Source organism: Lissotriton helveticus, chromosome 8, assembly GCF_964261635.1.
Source record: "Lissotriton helveticus chromosome 8, aLisHel1.1, whole genome shotgun sequence".
Classification (NCBI taxonomy): Eukaryota; Metazoa; Chordata; class Amphibia; order Caudata; family Salamandridae; genus Lissotriton; species Lissotriton helveticus.
Genome location: NC_136069.1, coordinates 103,849,004 through 103,873,146, shown reverse-complemented (window position 1 = coordinate 103,873,146; position 24,143 = coordinate 103,849,004). Strand labels below are relative to the sequence as shown.

The 24,143-nt window shown below is 45.8% G+C and overlaps 1 protein-coding gene across 6 annotated transcripts in view; it reads right to left on the bottom strand.

Annotated features, from left to right (window-relative positions):
• Window positions 1-24,143, bottom strand: part of POU2F1 (POU class 2 homeobox 1) — a 615,583-nt gene that overhangs the window by 221,300 nt on the left and 370,140 nt on the right. For 4 of the 6 annotated variants that reach the window (XM_078656693.1, XM_078656696.1, XM_078656698.1 and 1 more), the window contains 2 exons: window positions 1,743-1,837; window positions 1,298-1,324 (listed from right to left, as the gene is read on the bottom strand). In XM_078656693.1, the coding sequence (XP_078512819.1) occupies window positions 1,298-1,324; window positions 1,743-1,837 (122 nt within the window). The remainder of the gene's footprint in view (window positions 1-1,297; window positions 1,325-1,742; window positions 1,838-24,143) is intronic. The other 2 variants (XM_078656695.1, XM_078656697.1) reach the window with 1 other exon arrangement.

Genomic DNA, 24,143 nt, shown 5'->3' with positions numbered 1-24,143 from the left:
CGTGCGGACATAACACTAGGCGGTGATCTATGCTAACATATGAATTCAGCAGCCCACATGCCTCGAACGTATAATTATATTAAGTTAAATAATCTAATGAACACTAAGTAAAAACTAAATATATTATATCCTTAGGGTGGCCTAGATATCATGCGATGTGGTTTGTATATGTATGTATGCTGGCAAGAGCAACTTTGCATGGGTCACTACGCAGTTTAAACTCACTGTTGATATCTCTGCAACAATTAATTCCTAAGCTTGATACCCAGCAAAACCAACTCCTCTTAATGAGTTTCGTAAATTAAACACTCAAAATTGTTAATAAAGGCAAGCAGAGGTAGTATGAAGCACCATAAAAATACAAGCTATACAGCTAAAGAAGTCCTGGAGGACAGTATTTTTCAAATTACTCTGAATATGTTGATGGTGATAATTCACATAGATAGCTCACAAATTTTAAATTGAGGCAAAAGTACTCAAAGAGCAGCTTTAAAGAAGCTAGATAAACACAAGAGGATTACTGTGGTGTTATAGGAATTTTATAGGAGATAGAGTGTATTTTACCAGGAGACTGAAATAATGAGCTGTGTTTTAAGGCAATGGACACTGTTAATTGTATCGAGAGACTTGTCATTACCCCCTTTTTCAGACGTAAATTGGGGAGCAAAGAAGTTATGATAAATTCAGCTATCAGATTTATAATACAAGCAAACTTCTATTCATATTTAGTATACAGGTGGCTGTGTTTCATTACACAGTAATATATATTTAAAAAACAGCCTCAGTAAGATTCAAGTATCAGTGCAAAACCTGACAATGCTCTTACCGCCCGCCAAAAGTCAAATGGTTGCAGTGAGTAAATGGCAAGGAAAACGTGGAACAACTGGAGATGAGCCGAACAGCATCAAAAATTACTTTATTTCTCAGTATAAACCCACTAAAGAGGCAGGTACCGTGATTTCTTTAAGTGGAAAAGATGTCCGAGATGCTGTGATGATTGCAATTCCTTCCTTTGGCTCGATGATACTTAGATGAGAACAATGAAAGACTGTATAGCTACAAGTATTGGATGTGTAAAATATAGGCACAATGACCAACACGTTGTTAGACACTATTCTGTTCCCAAAACATCAAACAAAGCGGTCAACCATGGAAAGCCTGGGGCAGAATACCGGCCAAATATTCATACACAACCAATTAAAATGATAAGAGTAACAATGTACTGGATGAATATATATATACAATCTTCAATAAATAAAGAGAACTCAAACCAAATAGTGAATGGAGCAATGCCAACCTGGGGAAGAATCAAATTTCCATATAACTAAAAAGAAAAGGGGAGAAAAAAAAACAAGATTCACAAAATAGCAAACCACTTAACAATGCCCTCTGGATCCCCAATTATAATTGTGAACTTGACTGTAAAAACATTTCAAGTGAGTGTTTTGATGTCATACTCCATTCACTTAACCATTGATCATTTAAAACAGTACAACATCACATAACACACTTGCTTGACCCTTCATCACAGTACAAACCTCAAGAATTCAAAAGGTCTCTAAATCGGTCTGGAGATAACGACACATTATTGTTAAAGTTAGAGCACAAATAAATGAAGTCTGCTATTATTAAAATGTCTGCTAGTACAAGCACCAATTATTAATTCATTGCATACTGTGCAATTTTTCCAACTCTTCAATCTCCCTCACCCAAAGATAAGAACATCCATAAAAAAGTCTAACCTGTGAGGCAAGGGTGATGCTTGGCTGAGACTGCAGGAGGTTGGCTTGGCTTTGCTGAGGTAGTTGTGTTAAGAAATTTTGCGCTTGCAGAAGGCCTAGGAAAAACGAGGAACATTTATTGAAAAATGTACAAGGTGACAAAATATTTCAGCTGAGGACAATAATTAACAATTGAAATACATATTTTATAACTGAAGGCTGTAGATCGTCGGGCAACACACAATACTGGTTCATAAGTCACAGTTTTAACATTTCATAAGTCGGTTTATTTGTGCATTAAACACCTTCATTTCTGCCAGATTGGGTCACATGCCCATCATTTAGTTGATTTGAGGGAATAAAAAAAAAAATTAAAAAAAAAAAAGAAATCTCTTGGCCCTGGCTCCCCTGTTTTTTTTTTCCAAACTTGGATAGCTAACTATGGTTGTTGGGCAGTATTGGCCCTCCAAACAGGCCTTGACATTTCACGGTACATAAAACATGTTCGCTATTCAACTGGCATATTTAATTTTTTTCACAAGTCAGCTGTAACATGCACCAATGATACCAACTGCTTGGACGTGAGATTCCAATTGGGAGCCTGCAGTAAAAAAAATTGCCACCCAAATCTTGGGCAAAAGAGCCACATGAGCTGATAAGCAACTATATATCAAAGTGGTCTACCTAGCACATTAAAATGGTAAAATCCTTATACAATTTTATTGCCAACTTAAAAACTATTGTCAGTTAGCTTCAAGTTAGGCCCTTCTCCATCGGGGTTAAACCTTAAAATGCCAATTACACTTTAAAAAGAGTAACATGAGTTAAGTGTTATGTGTGGAGAAAATAGGCAAGTCTTTACCACATAGAACTTATTATTAAAAATAAAAATCAATACTCAGAATGAATTTTTATTTTAGGAGTTACAATTGTAACTTTTAGAAGGTTGCAAATTCTTGCCTTTTAGAAATCTAGTTTGGCATGGGAACATTTCCTTCTGGCTGAATTTCCTGCAGTTTACTTGCAATTATTTTCTATCCTAAGTACTGCCTTTGCACGAAAGCACCTCTACACGCCGGAAGGTGGCGCCGTGCTGAACTTGCCCAGTCCTGCTCCAGAAATCAAGTGAGCAGCCTATAAAGATGCCACTCCGGCACACTGTCAGTGGCTTTCGAGACTGTCAACTTCTCCAGGCGTGATACTCCCAAAGCAAACTGGGACATGAATGTGCAGACTCCTAGAATTTGGATCTTATGAAGAAGTAGAGTCACAGAACAGGAAGGATTGGTGAGAAATCTGTGGCTAGATGGGTCTTTACCAGAAAGAGTGTTACTGAAGGTAAATAACGTATTCTTCTGATAGAGACTTTAGCCGAAGGCTCCTCACCTTTTGAATTATTATCAAAGCAGTATCTATTTGGAGGAGGATCTGTGGATGGACTCAAACCAGAAAGTCCTCCAGGACTGAGTGGGCAACATGTAAACCGGACTGTCCAGACCATAGTGCTTCATTAACATATGAAGGGGCACCCATATAGCTACCTCGCATATGTCTAAGAGAGGGATCCTGCATGCCAACCCCATGGAAGCAGCTATGGTCTGGGTGGAGTGGTCTCGTAAGCCTTTCGTAGGATTTGTTTTTGCCAATGCACAGCAGATCTTATTGTAGAGCACGATCCAGTGGGGGATGATACGTTTCTGCACAGCCTTCCCTTACTTTGCTCTGGCATACCCCACAAAGAGTAGGACTTCCACACGGTGGTCTTTGGTAAGATCGATCCACAAACTAAGCACTCTTTTGGGGTCCAAGAAATTGAGTCTCCCCCTTCCTTAGAGAGAGGAGGTGGAGCATAGATCACCAGCAGAGTGATGGTTTAACTAAAGTGGAAAGTTGTTTCAACTTTTGACAGAAACGATGCCGGAGTTCGCAGAACCAGTTTGCCTGGGAAGAAGGTAGTGTAAGGTGGATAAACACAAAGAGCCTAAAGCTCACTCACATGCCGTGCAGAGGTGAGGGCAACCAGGAACACAGATTTAACGGTGAGAAGCTGCAAAGGAAAGCTGCAGAATGGTTCAAAGAGAGTGCATATTAAGTAAGGGGGGGGGCATGTTGTAGCCCTTTCAGGAATCACATTGGTGACTTAAATAAGGAAGACTGATCAGGCAACCAAAAGGAGGCAGAGGAGGCCAAAAGATAACCTGTAGCTGTGCCCAGAGGAAGGCCTTGCAAGGAGGGAGATGGAACAAATCACAAAACATCAGACAGTCTGGTCTGGAGGAGATCTCATGGTTCCAAGGCAGAAAGGATCTCAGCCAATGTGACTATTTTTAGATTGCCCTTTTGCAATAAAGGTGTTTAGGCGCTGGAAATCCAAGATAGGCCTGAAGTTCTCACCTTTTTTCAGGGACAATGAACTAGCGGGAATAACAACCTCTACCTTTCTTAGAGCAAGGTACTCTCTATGGCACCTTTAGAGAGCAACAGATGTACCTCCTGCAGCATGCACATACACACTTCTGATATTCGTTCTAGTGCAGGAGGAATTTTGGGTGTGAAGGAGAGAAAAGGTAGGGCGTAGCACTTTTGTACAATTTGCAAGACCCTCTGTCGCACTTATCAAACTGGGAGAAAGTGTTGAATACTGGCCCTACCAATTGGGCATAAGCCACTGAGGACTAATTAAAGAGATTTGTTGACTGGGGCAGAGTAATTAATGGCTGTTACCCTCGCTCCCCTGCATGCTGTTTGCCGGTTCCATGTCCAAGGTCCTTAAAGGACAGCGGTGCCCCCTGCTTCACAGGCTAGGAAGGCTGTTGCTGCCTATACGCTAGCCCCTGGGAATAAGCCCTAAACTTTCAGGCCTAGTAAGGAAATTACTTTGCAGGGGTCAACAGCCCCCAGGAGTGCCCTGTAGCAATGTTACCGAAGAGGCGAGACAACCAAGGACATCAAAGGTGATGCCAGTACATCGCAGAAAATTCAGCGGATCTAATCCAGTCATGAGTATGAAGGACAATACTGATATTGACTGCCCGCCAATGCAGTGTGTGGTATCCAAGCTTGTGCGAATCACTTACTGTGCTGCATCCTACTCCTCATGTATCCACTAAACCAAGGAGGCCCTATGTAGTCCAGGACCACCACCAAGACTCAAAAGTGACTTACCTTTGGTAAGGCCGTATCTGGTAGAGACTATCTAGCATCAGATTACTTACCTTAGATTATTCCCAAAACATCAGACATGACCCGGAAATTTTGAAGCGGTACCACCACTGTGCACCACTAGGTGGCGGCGATCAGCTGTGTGTCGGAGTCAGACATCATCGGGACTGGATGGGACATTTATGTATTTATGTAGTGTTTTATATAGCGCGAACATGACCCGTTAGGTTATCAGAGCGTTACACAGAGACATAGTGATTTCAGTAGTGGCACGAGCGAGCAATGATATCTAACACTTAGTGAAGCATTACATTCAAAAGCAAGAAAAGTATTTAAGCGTATACAGTAAACCCTGCCCCTGAAGGATTACACTGTAATACAATTTCTGCAATCAACACCATCAGCCTTGGTAAGTTCAGTGGTAATACTCTCTGAAAGAGGGTTGTACAGTTCCCAATGAGAAGTCTTGTGAGGCTAGCGGATTATGAGCCCGTAAAGAACGGTTGTGTAGCAGTCGCGGGAAGAATAGGCAAAACGCTGATTCTAGTGGTTCTAGGCTTTATTTTCGAATATAGTGAATCTGAGCTTTTCTGTCTAGTGGTTCGTGCAAGTCTGGGAGAACGGCTCCTTGCTGCTTTCCTGATGCCTGAATCCGTGGAGGCGGCTCTCCGTCCTCGGTCGGGTGCCCGCCGAGGAAGGTCTCCGTCTACTTCCGTGGTGTTCTTCAGTGGCCGGAACCGGGAAAACAAAAGGCAAGAAAACGGTGCATCAATATCCGTTCTGTGTTGTGGATCACAGGGAGGGGAGTGAGGGACCAAACACACGTGATACACTCTGTTTCTAACTGCCGAGGTGAGGGCTATTGTGCTCGGGGTAGGGGAAAACCACCAGGGAGAAAGGGATCCCGGGTTTAGTCCGACGCTATTGGTTTACGAGTGACCCAACCCCGTAGCTTGTCACGCACCTGGTTAAGCCATACACCTCCCCCGGGTGTATGGCTGGGCGGCTCGTGGTGTCGTTGGCCTCCTGGCGTTCCTTCTTTGCCGTCCTCCGTTCGGTCCTTTGGCTGTCCTTCCTCGGACCCGGTCTTCCGTTGCACCGCTCCTCTTCCGTCTTCTTTCTCGTCTCTCCGCTCGTCCTCGGGATACACGTCCTTCCTTAGTTCCGCTCTGCTTCCGTCTTCCTCCTCGTCTCCTTCCTCGCTCTGGGTGAACAAGCACACCCTTGATTCGTCCATTCCGGCATATGAGGTTTCCGTGTCCTGAAGAGACTCCTCCCACTCCGAAGTCCATTCGGAATTAAAGGGCCAGTGTGTGGATTGCGTGTCTACCTCTGTTTCAACGTTCTGTGGAGAGGAAGAGGTAGTGTTTAACATTTTACTGGTTTCAACTCCTTTATAGTCATTACGTCGAGGTGACCCCGCTGTGTTACACACCTCCCCCTCCGGACACTCACGATCGGGGAGTGGATGACGGGATAGGAAGTCCGCCCCAACATTCTCACAGCCTTTGCGGTGATGTATAGAAAAGGAGTATGGTTGCAGTGAGAGGAACCACCTCAAAACTCTCGCATTATTAGCCTTATTGCGTGCCATCCAGAGCAAGGGAGCGTGATCAGTGAACAGTTCAAAACGGCGGCCTTCCAGGTAATATGCCAGTTTTTCAATGGCCCATTTAATTGCCAGGCATTCTTTCTCGACAGTAGCGTATTTTAATTCCCTAGGGAATAACTTCCGGCTGACATATAAAATTGGGTGATCGAGGCCATCCCGACCAGTTTGGGAGAGCACTGCTCCAATCCCGTAGTCCGAAGCATCAGTGTGTAATGAGAACGGGCGGGTGAAATCAGGGGAAACCAAAACTGGTGTGGAAGTAATCACGGACTTCAGAACTCTAAATGCCTCCTGCATCGGTACGGTGGGACGTACCGGTGAAGACGCTCGTCCAGCGTTTTTCAGAGCGTCAGTGAGAGGGGCCGCAATGTCCGCAAACTGTGGTATAAATCGTCTGTAGTAACCCACTAGTCCCAAAAAGGAACGCAATTCCCGTCTTGTGGATGGGAATGGAGTGTCCGCAATGGCCCTGACCTTCTCAATTTGTGGTTCGATCAAGCCATGCCCCAAGACATAACCAAGGTATTTAACTTTATGAAAAGCTAGTTTGCATTTCTTAGCGTTGACAGTGAGGCCAGCTTTCCTTAGTGCTTGCAAAACCACAGACAGGTGTCGGAGGTGAGACTGCCAATCTGGACTGTAAATCACAATGTCATCCAGGTAAGCCGATGTAAAATCCGACAACCCCGCGAGAACATTATTCATAAGGCGCTGAAATGTAGCCGGCGCCCCATGAAGTCCAAATGGAAGGACCGTGAATTCAAAATGACCCTCCGCTGTTGAGAAAGCCGTTTTTGGGATGTCTTCGGGTCGCAGAGGCACCTGCCAAAACCCTTTCGTTAAGTCTAGGGTAGAGATGTATTTGGCCTGTCCTAGTCGCTCAATTAACTCGTCCACTCTCGGGATGGGATATGCGTCGAAGAGTGAAATTTCATTAAGAGCCCTAAAATCCATGCAAAACCTTCTACTGCCATCAGGTTTAGGGACCATCACAATGGGACTCGACCAATCGCTTTTTGATGGGCGAATCACCCCCAATCGTAGCATTTCGTCAACTTCAGCCTTAATCGCATTTCTTCTGGCTTCGGGGATTCTATAAGGTTTAATCCTAACCTTTTTGTTGGGTGGTGTGTGAATACAATGTTCCGCCAGGGAGGTCCTTCCAGGTCTGTTGGAAAAAACATCCCCGTAAAGTTCCAAAGTCCCCTTCAGCTCTACCTGTTGTCGGGCCTTTAGTTCGTCATTATGAACAAGCATGTCAATAGTAGAGCCCTCCAATCCTGGAGTAGTAGCCACATTGACGTTCGTAGGAGGAGGACCCAACCACTTCTTCAGCAAATTTATATGATAGGATTGCTGCTTCCGTGGTGTCACCTGCAATCTATAACTAGTACTCCCAATGACCCCCACCACTTTAAAGGGACCCATCCACTCAGCCTTGAATTTATGGGACGATGACGGCAGGAGAACCAAAGCCCAGTCCCCTATGTTAAGGTGTCTCCATTTTTTTCCTTTATCGTAATTAGTCTGCTGTCTATGCTGATTAAGCTCAAGATGGTCCAACGCCAGCTCCCTTAGTTTACCCAATTTGGCTTTCAGGTCCCTGGCGTACTCAAGAGTAGTCTTCGTTTCCTCAGCCTGTTCATGAACCCAGGCATCCCTGGTCATTTCCAGCAATGAGCGAGGTTGCCGACCATAAAGCATTTCGAAGGCCGACACACCCAGACTACTCTGTCTCTGAGCCCTAATGGCGTATAGTGCTAACGGTAACATCCTATCCCAATCTTCTCCACTAACCTCCATCATTTTACGAAGGGTGGATTTCAGGGTCCGGTTGTAGCGCTCCACCAGTCCGTCCGTCTGCGGATGGTAAACTGAGGTACGGATCTGGTGGACGTTCAACGTCTCACAAATTTCCTTCATCAATTTTGACACAAATGGTGTGCCCTGGTCAGTCAAAATCTCCTTCGGAAAACCAACCCTACTAAATAACTCAATCATTTTGTCACCGACCTGTCTGGAATTGGCCACAGACAACGGAAAAGCCTCGGGGAACCGCGTGGCATAGTCAACCACAACCAAAATGTGTTGGAACCCCTTTTTAGTTTTAGGCAGTGGTCCGATGAGGTCCATGCCGACCCTCTCAAAAGGTTTGCCAATGACTGGTAGCGGTTGCAAAGGGACTGCCTGTGGTCTAACCATATTCATCTTCTGGCAAATCTCACAGGACCTGCAGTAAGATTCGGTATCCCTGTAAATACCGGGCCCAAAAAATTGCCTGAGGATATTCTGCGTTGTTTTCTCGGCGCCGGAGTGACCGGCGACGAGATGGCTGTGAGCAAAGAAAAGGACCTGCTCCCTGAATGAGGCAGGCACCAATAGTTGGGCGGGCTGCCCCTCGCCACCTATTCTGTACAATAGGTCATCATCAATGATAAACCCAGGAAAAATTTTTGAGTCTTCAGCTCTCTGATGCGCCTGTTCCCACGCGTTGAACAGAGTGGGATCACTGATTTGCGCAAATTTAAAGCCTCTATCCATAACCCAAGGGTCCTGTGTTAAGAGCGAGGTCACTGTCTGTGGACGTATGCCGGAAGAGCCAAAACCATTAGAGCCCCTTTCCGTGTCTTCCAGCTGGTGGAGTATTTCTAGCCTAGTCTCAGCTATACACTCACAAATCAATTGGGCCACTCTATCACCTTTCTTTATTTGGAAGGGTTCTGTACCAAAATTAAACAGGAGGATTATAACGTTCCCTCTATAATCCTCGTCAATGACCCCAGCCCCTACGTCAATAAAATGCTTAGCTGCTAGCCCTGATCGTGGAGCAATTCTACCATAGCAGCCGGGGGGGACGGCAATTTGCAGGTCAGTTTTGACAAGGGACTTCCCTTTTGCAGGGACCACATAGTCATATGCACTGTATAGGTCATAACCGGCTGCTTTCGCCGAACCTTTAGTGGGGGGCGTCGCGTTACTAGTCAAGCACCTAACTTGGAGGCTAGGTCCAAGCGGACGGTCAATTAGGGTGTTACCCTCCTCCCTTGTGTGGCAGACTGTTTTGAGTTTATCTTTGAACATATTCAGGAAACTAGGGTTATCCGTCCCAATTATAAGGTCTTCGGGTAGGTTGGACATTACTCCTACTCTAACAGTTTGCGGGGGCTCCCCGGTCTGTTCAATTACAATGTCAGCAATAGGGTATGGCCGGATGTCCCCATGAACACATTTGATGTTTACTAACCCCTGTGAAATATATTGTCCCGTTCTGACATAGGGAGTTTGGATTACCGACTGTCGGCAGCCCGAATCTAATAAAGCTGACAATACATGACCATTAACTTTCACACTTACTCTAAAAGAGCCTCCCATCTCTGCGGAAAACAGTACAGCTCTAGGGAGGTACCCGACCTCCATTGGTTCTTCCTCATTCTTTCTCTTGGGACACATCCGGGCAATGTGTCCCCATTGGCCACAGTCGAAACATTGTGGCCCTGTATTTGCCGTGTTTTCACTCCTCCATGTACGGGGACGGGCGGTATCTCTTCCTCGTGCCACCGGTTTCTCCATTCGTACAGCTCCCTTTCTTTCCAACTCAAACGGAAAATTTCTAGGTTGAGCCCGGGTAAATGATGAGGCCATCTCCACTGCTTCAGTGGTTGTTAAGTTGTTATGTTGGCGAAGCCACTTTTGAGTTGCATAGGGAAGTGCCTCAAGAAATTGTTCCAGGTATATTCGGTCGAGTATTTCTTCTTTCGTGCTGGTGGTAGGTGTTAGCCATTTGTCTGCCACCATTTTTAATCTCACAAATAAAGTTTTGGGATTTTCCCCTACAGATCCTCTCTCTTTTCTGCATTTTAGGCGATATGCCTCGGGATCTAACCCCAAATGATCTAGGATTATTTTCTTGATTTCGACATAGGTGTTGTCTCCTCTTGGATTTGCTACTTGGTAAGCAGCCTGGGCTTCTCCGCCTAAGAGAGGTGCCAAAAAGAATGGCCATTTTGCGACGGGCCAGCCACAGGCCCTAGCTGCCCTCTCGAAATTTAACAAAAATGCGTCGGGATCTTCTCCCTGTCTATACTTTTGTAGAGACACGGTCGGCGCCCCATGGGTTAGGGTTCTTTCCGTTGTTCCACCCCTCGATACTGGGTCCACCCAGGGCTGTTTCTCTTCAATGGCTTTCCTTAGTATTTCTCTGTCGGCTTGTGCGGATACTAGATGTTGTTCTAACACCCACTCAATTCGTCCTTGCCCCTTTACTAACTGATCTACAACTGTCTCCATCTTGACTCCGCAGATGGTGCCTAGGCCCGCATTCTCCACCACTGTAGCAGTCGCGGGAAGAATAGGCAAAACGCTGATTCTAGTGGTTCTAGGCTTTATTTTCGAATATAGTGAATCTGAGCTTTTCTGTCTAGTGGTTCGTGCAAGTCTGGGAGAACGGCTCCTTGCTGCTTTCCTGATGCCTGAATCCGTGGAGGCGGCTCTCCGTCCTCGGTCGGGTGCCCGCCGAGGAAGGTCTCCGTCTACTTCCGTGGTGTTCTTCAGTGGCCGGAACCGGGAAAACAAAAGGCAAGAAAACGGTGCATCAATATCCGTTCTGTGTTGTGGATCACAGGGAGGGGAGTGAGGGACCAAACACACGTGATACACTCTGTTTCTAACTGCCGAGGTGAGGGTTATTGTGCTCGGGGTAGGGGAAAACCACCAGGGAGAAAGGGATCCCGGGTTTAGTCCGACGCTATTGGTTTACGAGTGACCCAACCCCGTAGCTTGTCACGCACCTGGTTAAGCCATACACCTCCCCCGGGTGTATGGCTGGGCGGCTCGTGGTGTCGTTGGCCTCCTGGCGTTCCTTCTTTGCCGTCCTCCGTTCGGTCCTTTGGCTGTCCTTCCTCGGACCCGGTCTTCCGTTGCACCGCTCCTCTTCCGTCTTCTTTCTCGTCTCTCCGCTCGTCCTCGGGATACACGTCCTTCCTTAGTTCCGCTCTGCTTCCGTCTTCCTCCTCGTCTCCTTCCTCGCTCTGGGTGAACAAGCACACCCTTGATTCGTCCATTCCGGCATATGAGGTTTCCGTGTCCTGAAGAGACTCCTCCCACTCCGAAGTCCATTCGGAATTAAAGGGCCAGTGTGTGGATTGCGTGTCTACCTCTGTTTCAACGTTCTGTGGAGAGGAAGAGGTAGTGTTTAACATTTTACTGGTTTCAACTCCTTTATAGTCATTACATCGAGGTGACCCCGCTGTGTTACAGGTTGATAATCACAAAGTAACTGTTCGGTGTTTGCTCTGAAGGAAGTTATGGAAGGAATTTGCCCATTAGAAAAATCTTAGCTTCCTTCTTGAATCTAGATGTGGTCAGGAATCTTCTAATGCGTGTTGGTAGTGAATTCCAGATTCTAGGTGCAGCACCTGCGAAAGCTCTGTTATAAGTTTTCTTCTTCCGGAAAAATGGCAGTTTCAGCACCATATCCAGAGCGCTCCGGGAGAACCTGCCTCCTCCGGATATCACAATTTTTAGAGCTAGATACGAAGGTGTTTGAGAGTGAAACGCTTTGTATGTGACGAAGAGACTTCAGGTGGTGCAGAATACAGCAGCCAGACTTCTACAAAAAATTCCCAAACGTGCATCTATTAAAGATTCACTGAAATAGTTACACCGGCTGCCTATCGAGACAAGAATAAAGTTTAAGTCCCTCTGCATGGCCTATAGGGCCATCAACAAGCATTTGCAATGCAATAGGTCTCGCATTAGGAAAGTTTGAGCTATTGGTCTTGTAAATGACAATTTTTTTATTTATGTGTTGGTTTTGAAAATAGCTACATTAATAGCTTTGTCATTTACAATGCCTATAGTTATAACTTTCGCAAATGTGACACCTATAGCATTTGTAATGCAACATATGTTGTATTTACGTGACTTAGATGTATTGATATTACAAATAACTACCATTTTTTTCAGCATGCAATACACCGTGGAAGTGGATACCCACACCCCCACTCCATGACACCACACGCGTCCAAACACAAGGCACATAAGGGTGTTACACTATAAAGCCCACCACAGACTCACAGGCGGAATGAAGGACTCCACTTGAGGGATCTGAGTGGATTTTACCTGGGGTAGTAGGCCTTCTCCTCACAGGTTTACCCTTAAAACAGACTGTGTTCTCAAACTATTGATCGAGCTGTCACCATCTGGTAATCTCCTCATAGCTGGGTTTGAGTGACAGCTGCCTCACTCTGTAATAGATAGGGGTACATTTTAAGTGCCCCCTGCTCAGCAAATCATAATGTTCTGCAGTGGACAGTCAAAGAAAACAGATGGAACATACAGTGGACTCACAGACTGTGAAGTACACCGACGGAAAAGCAAGCAGGGAAGTCAGTAAAAAGTAAAAAGGGGCTAATGGCATGGTTGTTCGCACAAAACCCAATATCCTCTGCCTTTGCCCATTACAGTTCCCACATTTAAACTGCTTCCAAATACACCCATTTCCCAGCAATATGATGTTATTGATATTATGCACCAAATGTGCTGTCCTGAAGGGGTCCCTGGACCAAATGCACCCTACATGAGCGTGGCAAATTAATTAATTAATTGATTAATTAAGGTTCAGTAGAAAGTATGGTGTTTATTCACGGTATAGATAAGAAAGACAATACACTGTTCATGTAGAATGACTGCCAACTCTAGTAAAATATCAAACCACTTCTAGTTACCCAGAGCAGTACCGCGCAGCTGCTCAAATTAGACACGAACTTCCAGGATAGGCAAACATGGACACATTCAGCTCTGCACGTGACTCTCTGTCTCTTGGTCTGAATAGCACAAGCTTTGAAGTAAAAAGTCGTAAGTTTCACATCATGGCGCCTTCTTACCTTTTCTCTGAGCTTTGCGTCCATCTGTATGGCCAACGACGAGGAGAAGACACAAAAAAGAAAAATATGTGAACAAGTCCCCGCCGAGTCGCCGCGCTGCCTGCGACGACCCGGAAGCGGTTGGGCAGCCGGCGAATCCCATCGCGGCCCCAACCGGAAGTCCCGCCCCATCGCGGAGAGAGCAAGAGAGAGCCACGAAGTCTCCGGATTCAGTCCCGGTCCCGAGATGGGGGACCGGGTGAAGAGCGGCCGGGCGCATGGGGAAGGCGGGGCTCTCATGTGGTGAGAGAGCCCCGCAAAGCGCTATCGCCGCCCGAGAGGCAGAACCGCCGCCGAGCACCGCCAGAACAGGTGAGTGTGTTGAGGGAGAGGAGGGGTGAGTGGGGGTGGGGTGTACGCGTGTGTGTCTGTTTGAGTGTGTCTGTGCGTGCGTCTGTCTGTCTGTGTGCGCGTGTGTCTGTTTAAGGGAAGGTGCGTGTGTGTATGCAGTGTGTGTATGTGCGCATGCGTGAGTGTCGAGTGTTTGCGCAAGGGAATGAGGCACGAGAGGGACACGGCGCCGTGCGCGCTCACGAGGTCAAAACTGAGCAAATCTGCGCTCGTGCACCCTCTCGTGTCCACATTCCCAAAAACGGGTAGCAATAGTTGTCGAAGCACACTGTAATCAATGCTTACGCATTGAATGCAGGTCGTGCTTCGACCTAATAAAAAAAAGGCCCACTAAAGCTTAGACAATTGATGTCCAGGTACACCCCGACCAGACACTTAAGATCTTCCCAGCAACAGCTCCTCAGGGCAACCAGAGCCAAAAGAGCTAGGTGGGGAGGCAGTTCATTCGCCCATCTGGTGCCAAGGATGTTGAATGCCCTCCAATTTGAAGTCAGAACCCTAACTAATGAAACCTCCTTCAGAAAACATCTTAAAACTCTGCTGTTTCGGAGATGTGGTTGATTTTTCTAGAACCTCTTATGAGTTTTGCTGCTGCGCTGAGACCGGCTTTTTTGAGGAGCTGTTGAGATCTTGGGCAGTACTAATAGAGTTGTACCCCCAATTCCAATTGCTTTATTTGATGAGTTAAGTCATAAAAGCGTTTACAAAGTAAATAAAAACATCTACATATAAAACATCTGCGTTAGCATATCATAAAAGCTGGAAATGGGATGTGTACACTTTTTAAAAGATTGTTAAAAAATGTCATTACAATTTCGTTACAATAAAACATAATTTAAAACATTTTCAAATGTACATCCTTCCTTCCCATTTTTAACATCTGTTACCCTTGTTTTAGTCCTACATCTCCTCTAGTAGCTATGTTAGTGAAATTAATCACTTCCTTGCTTATCCTCGCCTAAACGTAGGGCTTTAGACCTTAGTGACCCTGACCACCCTATATATATTGCCATGGCTATTACGATTGTTGCTGATGTGTTCGACCGTAAGATTCTTTCGGCATCACTAGCCCTTCTTTTGCCCAAAAGCTTACAAATTGGTGACAACCAGACTCGACGTGGAGCGGCATAGCCAGCACAAACAAAAAGAGCCATAGACTCGATGTTGGACTTGCATAGCGGGCACGCATCATCGCAGGGTTTATGCCATCGAGCAGTAAGTGCTCCTACTGGCAGTGTGCCTACACTGAACTGGAAATACAATTTCCGATCAAGCAGTTTTGTCATTAGATCCCAGTAAGTTTCCAGCCTCGGTGTAACTTTATGTCCTAGAAATAGGCAAGCAAAAGAAGATGGCTCGCTATTTCTAGGTGTATTTAGCTGGATCCAAACCCAATATTTATCCTTCAGGATCTTCTTAGAGGGAAAGATGGAGTTTATTGGGTCATTCCAAAGTGAAATCATACAGAGACTGGATAACAGATCTCTAACCACCCATAACCATTTTATGTGGTGTGAAGTGTCAGCCCTTATTGCATCTTGGAACCCTACCGCATATCCTGTGAGTTCAGGTGTAGTCCAGAGTCTTTGCCAGCCCGGTAGGGGTCGAAGCTTAGCTATAGCTGCAATGGGTTTTCTCCCAAGGTCGTGTTGTAATGGACACGTTGGGGTACTTTGTGGTATTCTGGTAATATTCCTCAGGAACCTATTTTCTGACGATGTGAGCGTGGATAGGTTCGCGCACACCCAGAGTTCCGATCCATAAACGACTGAGCTGATGACTTTCATATCATAAATCTCAAGTACCAGGCTGATGGGCTTAGTGTGTGATGTATTATGTTCCGTGTGAAGCACCCCCGACAATTGCCTGTGTTTAAGCGATGCCAGGTCGATCTGGTGATTCCATTTTACGTCGTCCTGAATGTTAACCCCTAGATAGGTGAACTCTTTGACGTGATCTAGCGGCCTATTATTCATTTGGATGCCCCCTTTATAGGCCCTATGTGTGTTAAAGTATTGTTTTCGACACATTGACCTCCAAGCCCCGCTGAAAACAAAACTCCTCAAAGTTTTTAGGGCCTTCTGGAGGCCATTTGGGGTCTTGGAGATAATCAATGTGACGTCCGCAAACATCAGTATGGGAATTTTTTTCTCCTGCTAATACTGGGGCATCAGATGGATTGGAGCTCATGTAGTTCACTATTCCATTAATATAAAGTGAGAATAGAGTCGAGGCCATGAAGCACCCTTGTCGCACACCTCTTTCGACAGAGAATGATTCGATGACTTCCCCCTGCCTGCCCCATCTGACTTTGCCACTGTTGTCTTCATGTAGTCTAATAATGAGGGACAATAAATCAGGTGGCATCCTTAGTTGTTTTAGGATTATCCATAGTTTGGTGCGGGCTACGAGTTCAAATGGCGACTTAAGATCATCAAAAGCGGCACATAAACTACCCTTGCCCAGGGTCACACTCTTCCAGTAAATCAAAACAAACCTGAACACCTGATCTATGGTGCTAGTAAAAGCGGGGAACCCTGCTTGCAATGGTGATAAGACCTTAAACTCATCAATCCACTCCTGTACTTTGTTGAGCACCAGTCTCCCCATTATCTTTTGCATACAGTCAATTAAACTAATTGGCCTGTAGTTCCCTGGGCATGACTTATCCTCCTTCTTAAAAACAGGTATGATTTCTGCTCCTTTCCAGGAGTCCGGGACTGGGGCTCCTTGAGCGATAGCATTGGTCAGCAGAAAGATGCATCAGCACCATCTGTCCTGATCATGTAGAAAGACATCCCCAGGGATGTCATCTGGCCCGGGTGCCTTTCTAATCATTATTGACCTCAGTGCTGTTTCTACTTTGGCCCTACTAAAGGCCCTATCCTGGTAGGGAGTTCTATCAATATCACCCACATGTTCAGCCAGGTTTGAAGCATATTGGGGTTTAAAATGATTCACCCAATCATTCTGTGAAACATGGTGTTGGGACTGCTGAGCCTGTCCTCCGCTGTACCATTTATATACATCCCAAAAATATTTGTAATTCTTCATGGAGCAGGCTTCCTTTAATTCCTGCCACCTTTGGTCATCCAATGTTTTCTTTGCTTTCAGCTGGGTACGCCTATAGTTAAACCTAGCGGCGCGAACTGCTATCGGGTTGCCGGCTTTAAGGCCTAACCCTAAAACTAAACGTGCCTTTCGACATTCTTTATTGTACCACTGCCCAGCTTTCTGTTTTGGGACCATCTTACTTTTATTCTGCTTAAAAAAGTGTGCTTGTAGATTTGCGAAAAATTTGCTGTGTATATTTATTGTTTGCGCTAGGGCCTCAGGGTTTGCTACACTAGCTTCAAATGTATTTATGGCGCTATCCAGTCTTATTAATATTATCTAGCGAATTTGGCATTTCTATTTTTGCCCATTTAAGACGTCTCATATCATTTGATAGAGTGAGGTCACTTGGGGAGTTGCCCATTTCTTTTTTGGGATTTAATTTTTTGTCCGCACAAATCCAATGTCACACACAGGGGGTTGTGGTCGCTCTCGAGTCTCGTTTTAACTACCATGTCTCTAAGGGCATACCATGTATCCAAAAATCAGGACATAGTCTATTCTGCAAGCACTATAGCCATTACTAAAGGTGTTAGCCCCAAAACTATCAGAATGTGTACGACCGTTTGCGGCCCGCAAGCCCCTTTCCTTACAAATATTATTTGTTTGGATAACAACATCTGACCACTTCCTTATGGGGTCTAGCTCCAGCTTTGGGATGTCCCACTTGTTATCTACTTCATCAGTAAGGTCACCTTCCTCTTTAGTTAGGGGCTCGAAGGTCATGTTAAAATCCCCCGCAACTATAATGTGTGAAACTACCTGTTGTGAGTCAAGGAGATAGTCAAGAGCCGCCAAAACTCCTGCCTTTTTCCCTCTAGTCCCTCTCACATAGACATTATATATGTCTATGTGACACTAGGTCACACTTAAGTTACTCTGACTGCCTGGATGTCATGACTCTGGGTTGGGAGAACCTGCATGTTTAACTATAGTTCTTGTCGCACCCAGATAGTCAAACCCCCTGATGGCCTCCCTTTTGTAACCGTGCTTGCCAGGATATGAAAGTTTAAATACCCTACACAAAAAAGAGGATGCTCTGCCCAGGTTTCTTGGAAGAGGCAGATGTCAAATTCCTCTATAAAAGCGTCCAACTCGAGAGCCCATCTTCGTGCCCAGTCCTGCAATGTTCCACGGCAGTATGGAGTTCTTGGATAAGGCTGGACACGAAGACATCTGCTCCATATCTATAAAGGGAGGGTAGCTATCCACTTCCACCGAGTGGTCTGTCTGGGTAGAAAGGGCCGGATTAGTCATAGGGGGTTGTGACTGATCATCATTTAGAGCTGTGAGGCAAAAAAAGACTATCCCCGGTAGTTGGACTAGCTGTGGAGCACTCTTGGTGATTTAGGGGTAAATGTTTCCTTAGTCAATCATTATCAAGGGTGGAGCTCCCCTGCATGCTATGTGACCTATATCTGGACTGATTATCAATTCTACTGCTAGGAGGAGAACGTTTGAATTTAATTGAGGCGTACTCTAGTGAGGTAGTGCGAAACTCCAGTGCAAAAAGATTTTTCACTAGGTCATCATTTTTCATGGTAAGTTCGATACAGTTGTAGTCCTGGTTTGGGGATGTTAACCTTCAGGTGGCTACTATATCTTCCCTTATTATAGAGCGGCATCCTCGAACATGCCTAATCCAATTAATTGCTTTATTGGTTAAGGAACTCCCATTCTCTGTGCCTCTGCGTGCGTCGTATTTTGGTAAGTTTACCATAAATATTCTGTGAGAGCTGTGTGTGTTGGTTATATTCTTATCTCTGGGCCCTGCCAGGCTACCTATCTCTGGTTGGTTCAAATGAGAAAGGGGTTTTCTACTAAACAGTGACTGTGCCCTCGTTGCTGCTGTTTTAATTGCTAGCTGCAAATTGTGGCAAGTGATTACTCATCTGTAGCAGTGTTTTTTCCATGGTAGACTTTATTTTGTCCGGGTGAAAGTTCGTCCTACCAGCAGTGCTATTATTAACTGTATTACTATCAATGTTAGAAATGGTCACAACGATCTGAGAAGAGGCAGTCAAGGCATCAAGTGGACCTAGCGTATGAGCCCTTTCCTGTACGCTATTGTTCTCTCCTCGGGCTGGATCTAATACTAGCGATTTAACCATTGAGTATAACTCCACTATCATGACCCTACTTCAGATCGTAGTGAGGTGACTATTTGAATTAGATGCTGTCATTCCATGCAAGATCCTGACACTACATCTTGACTTTTGGCTACTATTCTCGGAGGGGATTGTGCCAACCCAGTTCTTTCACCTCCTCCATTGTTTATATTATCTATGTCTAACAAGGGCTGGAATCTGTTGGTACATGTAATTATAGGGTCTATATGTTCTGTGTCTGGCAGTGGCGCAGTCGGCCCGGTGTTTAAAGTGGGTACGCCCACAGTATCATGTTCCCTATCCCCGTTGTTGGTTGCCGGTCTTTTGTTTTTTGATTTGCGCAACATATCTGGAATAGGCGGTTTTGCTATTTTACTCTGCCTAGGGTTCTTTTTTTTTGTTGCTTGTTTGCGTCATAGGCGTGCACTGTAGGGTGCCCTCACACTCACTTATTATGGTGTCTATCGGATCCATTACACAATTACTGCCTGCCGTTTTTTTTTTTAGATTTCCTGGACTTCTTTACCCTGCCAACCCGCCTTACTCCAACCTCGCCCCCCCACCCCACTCTTGTCGAATATCTTTCTTTTCCCCATTGGCCAAGGCAAGCTACACTGCCAGCAGTGTTTTTGTATGCTAGTTCTGCCAACATAGGTAAACACAAATAAACAGGTTTAACTTAGTTCATAGGCAGCAGACCGGTTATGGTGATGGGAGAGGAATTAGGAGGGGTAATAGTAGGGAAATTTGGGTCTTAAAATAGAGTCAACTTGTCCAGATACTCAAGCTGTTCTTGATTTATGGGCTCATAAGGGGTTGTACAGTGTCACAGTACCTTTTGTTTCCCACCATGGGCTTTTTTCCACTACTGCCACTGGGTCACGGAAGAAAGGGGGGTGGCCCTGCCCTGCCCCTTCCTGGCAATGATGGGTAAGCCCATGGCCCGGGCACGCCCGTAATGCGTCCCGCGCTGCGGGAGGTCAGTACAGTTTTTATGGCGCCTACAGGCGCGATAGCGGCTTCAGGTGAGCAAGGGCGGAGGGACCGCTGGGAGTTGTAGTTGAGCCATTCCCCTCACGGCCTGCGAGTGATAGGTACAGTCGTTTTCCTCACGGTGGCTGTGGCGATGGTGCCCCGGTGTGTTTGCTTTCCCGCGCGGCTGGAGGGCCGTGCAGATTTCATGGCACCTCCAGGCGTGATAGCAGCTTCAGGTGTGCAAGGGCACAGGGACCGCTGGGAGTTGTAGTTGGGCCGTTCCCCTCAGGGCCTGCAAGTGACAGGTACAGTAGTTTCCCTCACAGTGGCGGCTGTGGCGATGGTGAGATTGCTCTCCCGCGCTGTGGGAGGGCAGTGCAGCTTTTAATGCGCCTCCAGGCGCTATAGCGGCTTCAGGTGTGCAAGGGCGCAGGGACCGCTGGGAGTTGTAGTTGGGCTGTTCCCCTCACGGTCTGCGAGTGACAGGTGCAGCAGTTTTCCTCACGGCGGCTGAGGCGATGTTGCCCCGGTGAGTTTGCTCTCCAGATTCGTTCCTTGAGTTGACTAATGCCTGAACTGCCATTTTGAGGTTGGATGCTTCTAAGAATGGTTTCAGCTTTCTAAGGTAACTCAGGTGAAACCAGATGCTTTTGGCCAGTGAGTTGATGTAGGTTGGCATGTTCAGGTTCTTGTCCAGTGTGATTCCGAATGGTTTGGTTGGGTCCACTATGATCAAGGTACAGTTCAGCACAGTGATTGACTTGGTCTATTCTTTTGTCAGCTGAACTTTTAGGAGGGTATATTCGTAAGAATTCAGTTTTTTGCATGTTAAGTTTAAGCTGTTGCACGGTCAACTTTAGAGCTTCAGTCATTGGCTTTATCTCCTCCAGTGACGAAATTTTAATGTAAATCTGTGTGTCATCTGCATACATATGGAAAGAGATGTTGGCGTGACAGAGTCTTTCAGTTAGTGGTTCCACGTAGAGGTTAAATAGAGTTGGGGAGAGAGTTGAGCCTTGCGGTACTCCAATCATAATAGGGGACGGCAATGATGAACAAGTTACTTACCTTCGGTAACAATGTATGTGTAAGAGACATATGTAGTTATAGATTCCTTACCTTTAGAATTACCCCCCGGCTTCACACTATATCCGGAATTTTTTTTGATAGCAGTAACCCTGCGCGTCGCTAGGTGGCATCAGTCGACTCCGTATCTGTTGTAGCGGTGTCTACTTAAACGCCGCCCCTGTGCGCTGACGTCTGTTTCTGTTTCCGTGCCAGCCAGCGCAGATCCACAGAGAGCGTCCCCCTAGTAATTTTTTGACTACACCTCTTTTTGTATGGTCACCCCCGCGTTTTTGGACTCATGCGGCTGTTTTTTTTGGCTCAGAGTGCACGGAGGCCTGCTAATTAGACCTCAGTGCCCTGACTTCAAAACATGTACGTTACAGACTATACCCAACTGACATAGGCTAATTTATCTGTAAGACCCTGGTTATGTAAGTTAGAGTCACCCCACAGTTTGCAGCATTGGCTAGAATACCCTGAGTATGACACAGGTAAAACAAGTCTCCCTGTTCCCAACTGCAGACTGAAAGAGCAGCTTTAAACAGCTAACCCGAGTTTGCCATTTGAAGCAGTGGCAGAGCCAAATCTTCCTCTCCAATATTTGCAATTCACCCCTATGCGAGGCCTAACCAGCCTTACGGCAAGATGCAGCATATTTCACGGGCAGAACATATATTTGACATATTCTGGCTGTAAAAAGGCAAAACCATTGATTTTAATGTGGAAGGACTTGGTCACCCCATTGGCGAGTACAAGGTTACATGCCTACACCTCAGCTGTGCCAACTCCTGAACGGTGCTACCAGAGTTAATACTCGAAGTTATCAAACAATGTGTTACATTAAGCCCTACTGAAATCTCAAGCAGAAACTAATGAGGATTGCAGTATCCAACTTTACAAAGTTGCCACTTTGTTGAATTTAATCTCCTGTACACTCAATGGTTGCACAAGCAGTCTGTCCCAAACACAGCATTTTGCCCTTCTAGTGAGACGTGCAAATGGCTCCCAGGAAAGGAGACAATAGAAGCCTGCACAAGACAGAGGTGTTCCCTCCCTCCCGCAGGAAGTCACACAGGTGTTGGCCCAAAAGTCAAGCTTCAAAGAAGTCGCCTTTGAAGGGCAAATGGGTAACACTAGGAAGATGGGCTGTTCCATTATTTAAGTAGGAATGCAGGCACTACGGACAGAGAAGGGGAAACTAATTATCAAACTTTTTTCAGAGGCGAGTAATGCCCTTGGGAGCCACATCTCTGGGTTGGGCTAAGGAGCTCTGTATGCAGGGAGAGGGTCTCTGCCATGTTGGCAGTGTGTAGAATGGTGCATCCCCAGGTAGTGGTCATAGGAAGGGAGGGAACATAGTCCACTGGCTACGGACTGCATCTACCACTTTCTGAGCATAAAAATAGCACCCAGGACTCGGATCTTGACTGGACTGGACGAAAAGGCCAAAAACAGACTGTGTCTTGTCATGAAGTAGACGCCTCTGGAGCATGCCGATGCAAGAGACTCCAAGGGTCTGTTGGCTGACCTCCTGTAGCACAGGGCTAGTTAGAAGCAGAGAATGTTCACATCACCAACAGCTGCTGTGCAGTACCAGAGACAAGGACCCAACGCTCAAATGTGCACCAGAGTCCGCTGGACCTGGGAAAGTCATCAGAGTGCAGCTCGGTCACCCCCAAGATGAGTTGCCACCTAGGGAAGGATTTGGCTGTGATCGTAATACCGGGTGGAATACCAGGACCAAGGGACTTCTACCCTGTGACCAGGACCGCCTCCCCCAATTAATGGACCAAGGAGTAGCCGCAGGATGACCCCCGTTAACCACATCACATTCACAGCATCTTTGAGCAACTTTCAGCATCAGGACCATTTCCTAAGTAGATCTAACCAACAACAATACAACTAACAGTTTTTGCCCAAAATGTTTCAAAGTGACTAATTTGTTGAATTTGCCAATGCTGGTTTGCAGTGGAGTGAAATGTTTTTATTTACTATACCTTGTAAATTCTATTGCTTCGAAACCCTCCAGTGGATTTTTTAGTTGTGGTGTCTAAAAATACATAAAGATGGAGTCTCTTTTCATAAATTGATTTCAGATTTCTTAAGTGTCTCGTTGTTCTTCAAATATTTTGGGTACTGTTTAATGCTTTACACTAGTTGATGTGTTTAAGCCTTCTTGCTCAGAACCCCAGCTACCCAGAGTTGAGCTGAAGGTTTAGCAAACAAAACCTACTGGTTCTAAAGGGGTTGCTAAGTGTATTACATGGTGAAGTCACGCAAATACTCCATAAAATGCACCCCTAATCCTCACATCGGTGGCAGTGGTGGGATCCTGAACTTGTGTTTTGCAATACCATATAGTTGTTGAAGTCCTGAGACCACTCAATCTGCCTAAGTGGACTTTAAGAAGCTGGCTTTATATGATATATCAAAATGAAATATATTGTGTAAAGAATCCAGGGGTTCCCTTATGAGTGGACAAGAGCTTGCTATGGCAATGCACTGCTGGTGGCTTATGTGGTCGAGCAGTCTTAGGTTTATCAAAGAGGAGTGCAAGACATCTGAAAATACACACAATAGTCAGCAGAAGAGGCACACAAATCAAGGAGGAGAGCCACACTAATTTATAAAAATAACCAGTATCTTTTTATATGTTTTGGCACCAGAAACAATTTGTTCCTGTGAGTATGCTTTTTAATAGAAATATTTTAGAGTTAAAAAATTTGACAGTTTATTTTCTGGAGGCTGCAATAATATCCTATGGGAGGAAAAGTAATGCGGCATTCATGTATAGTCGAACGACTTACAGGAGTAAATGTGAGTGGTAGGCAAGGTCCAAGTCAGCACCAGCAGCACACCACCAGCGGCACAAGGGCAGCAGAGTGCAGAGGTACAAAACAGCGTTGGATCCCCAATGTTATTCTATGGAGAATGGTTGCGGTAATAAGAGGCAACAGGCATTTACTGGGGGACCAGTCAGGCTGAACCAACAAGGGGGCTCATGCCTCACGATGCTCAGGGACGTATGGATACCGCTGGTCCTCTTCTCCACAGCCCAGGGGCAATGGGTGCAGGTGCGTCCTTAGGCGTTGGATTTTTCTTACCAGGA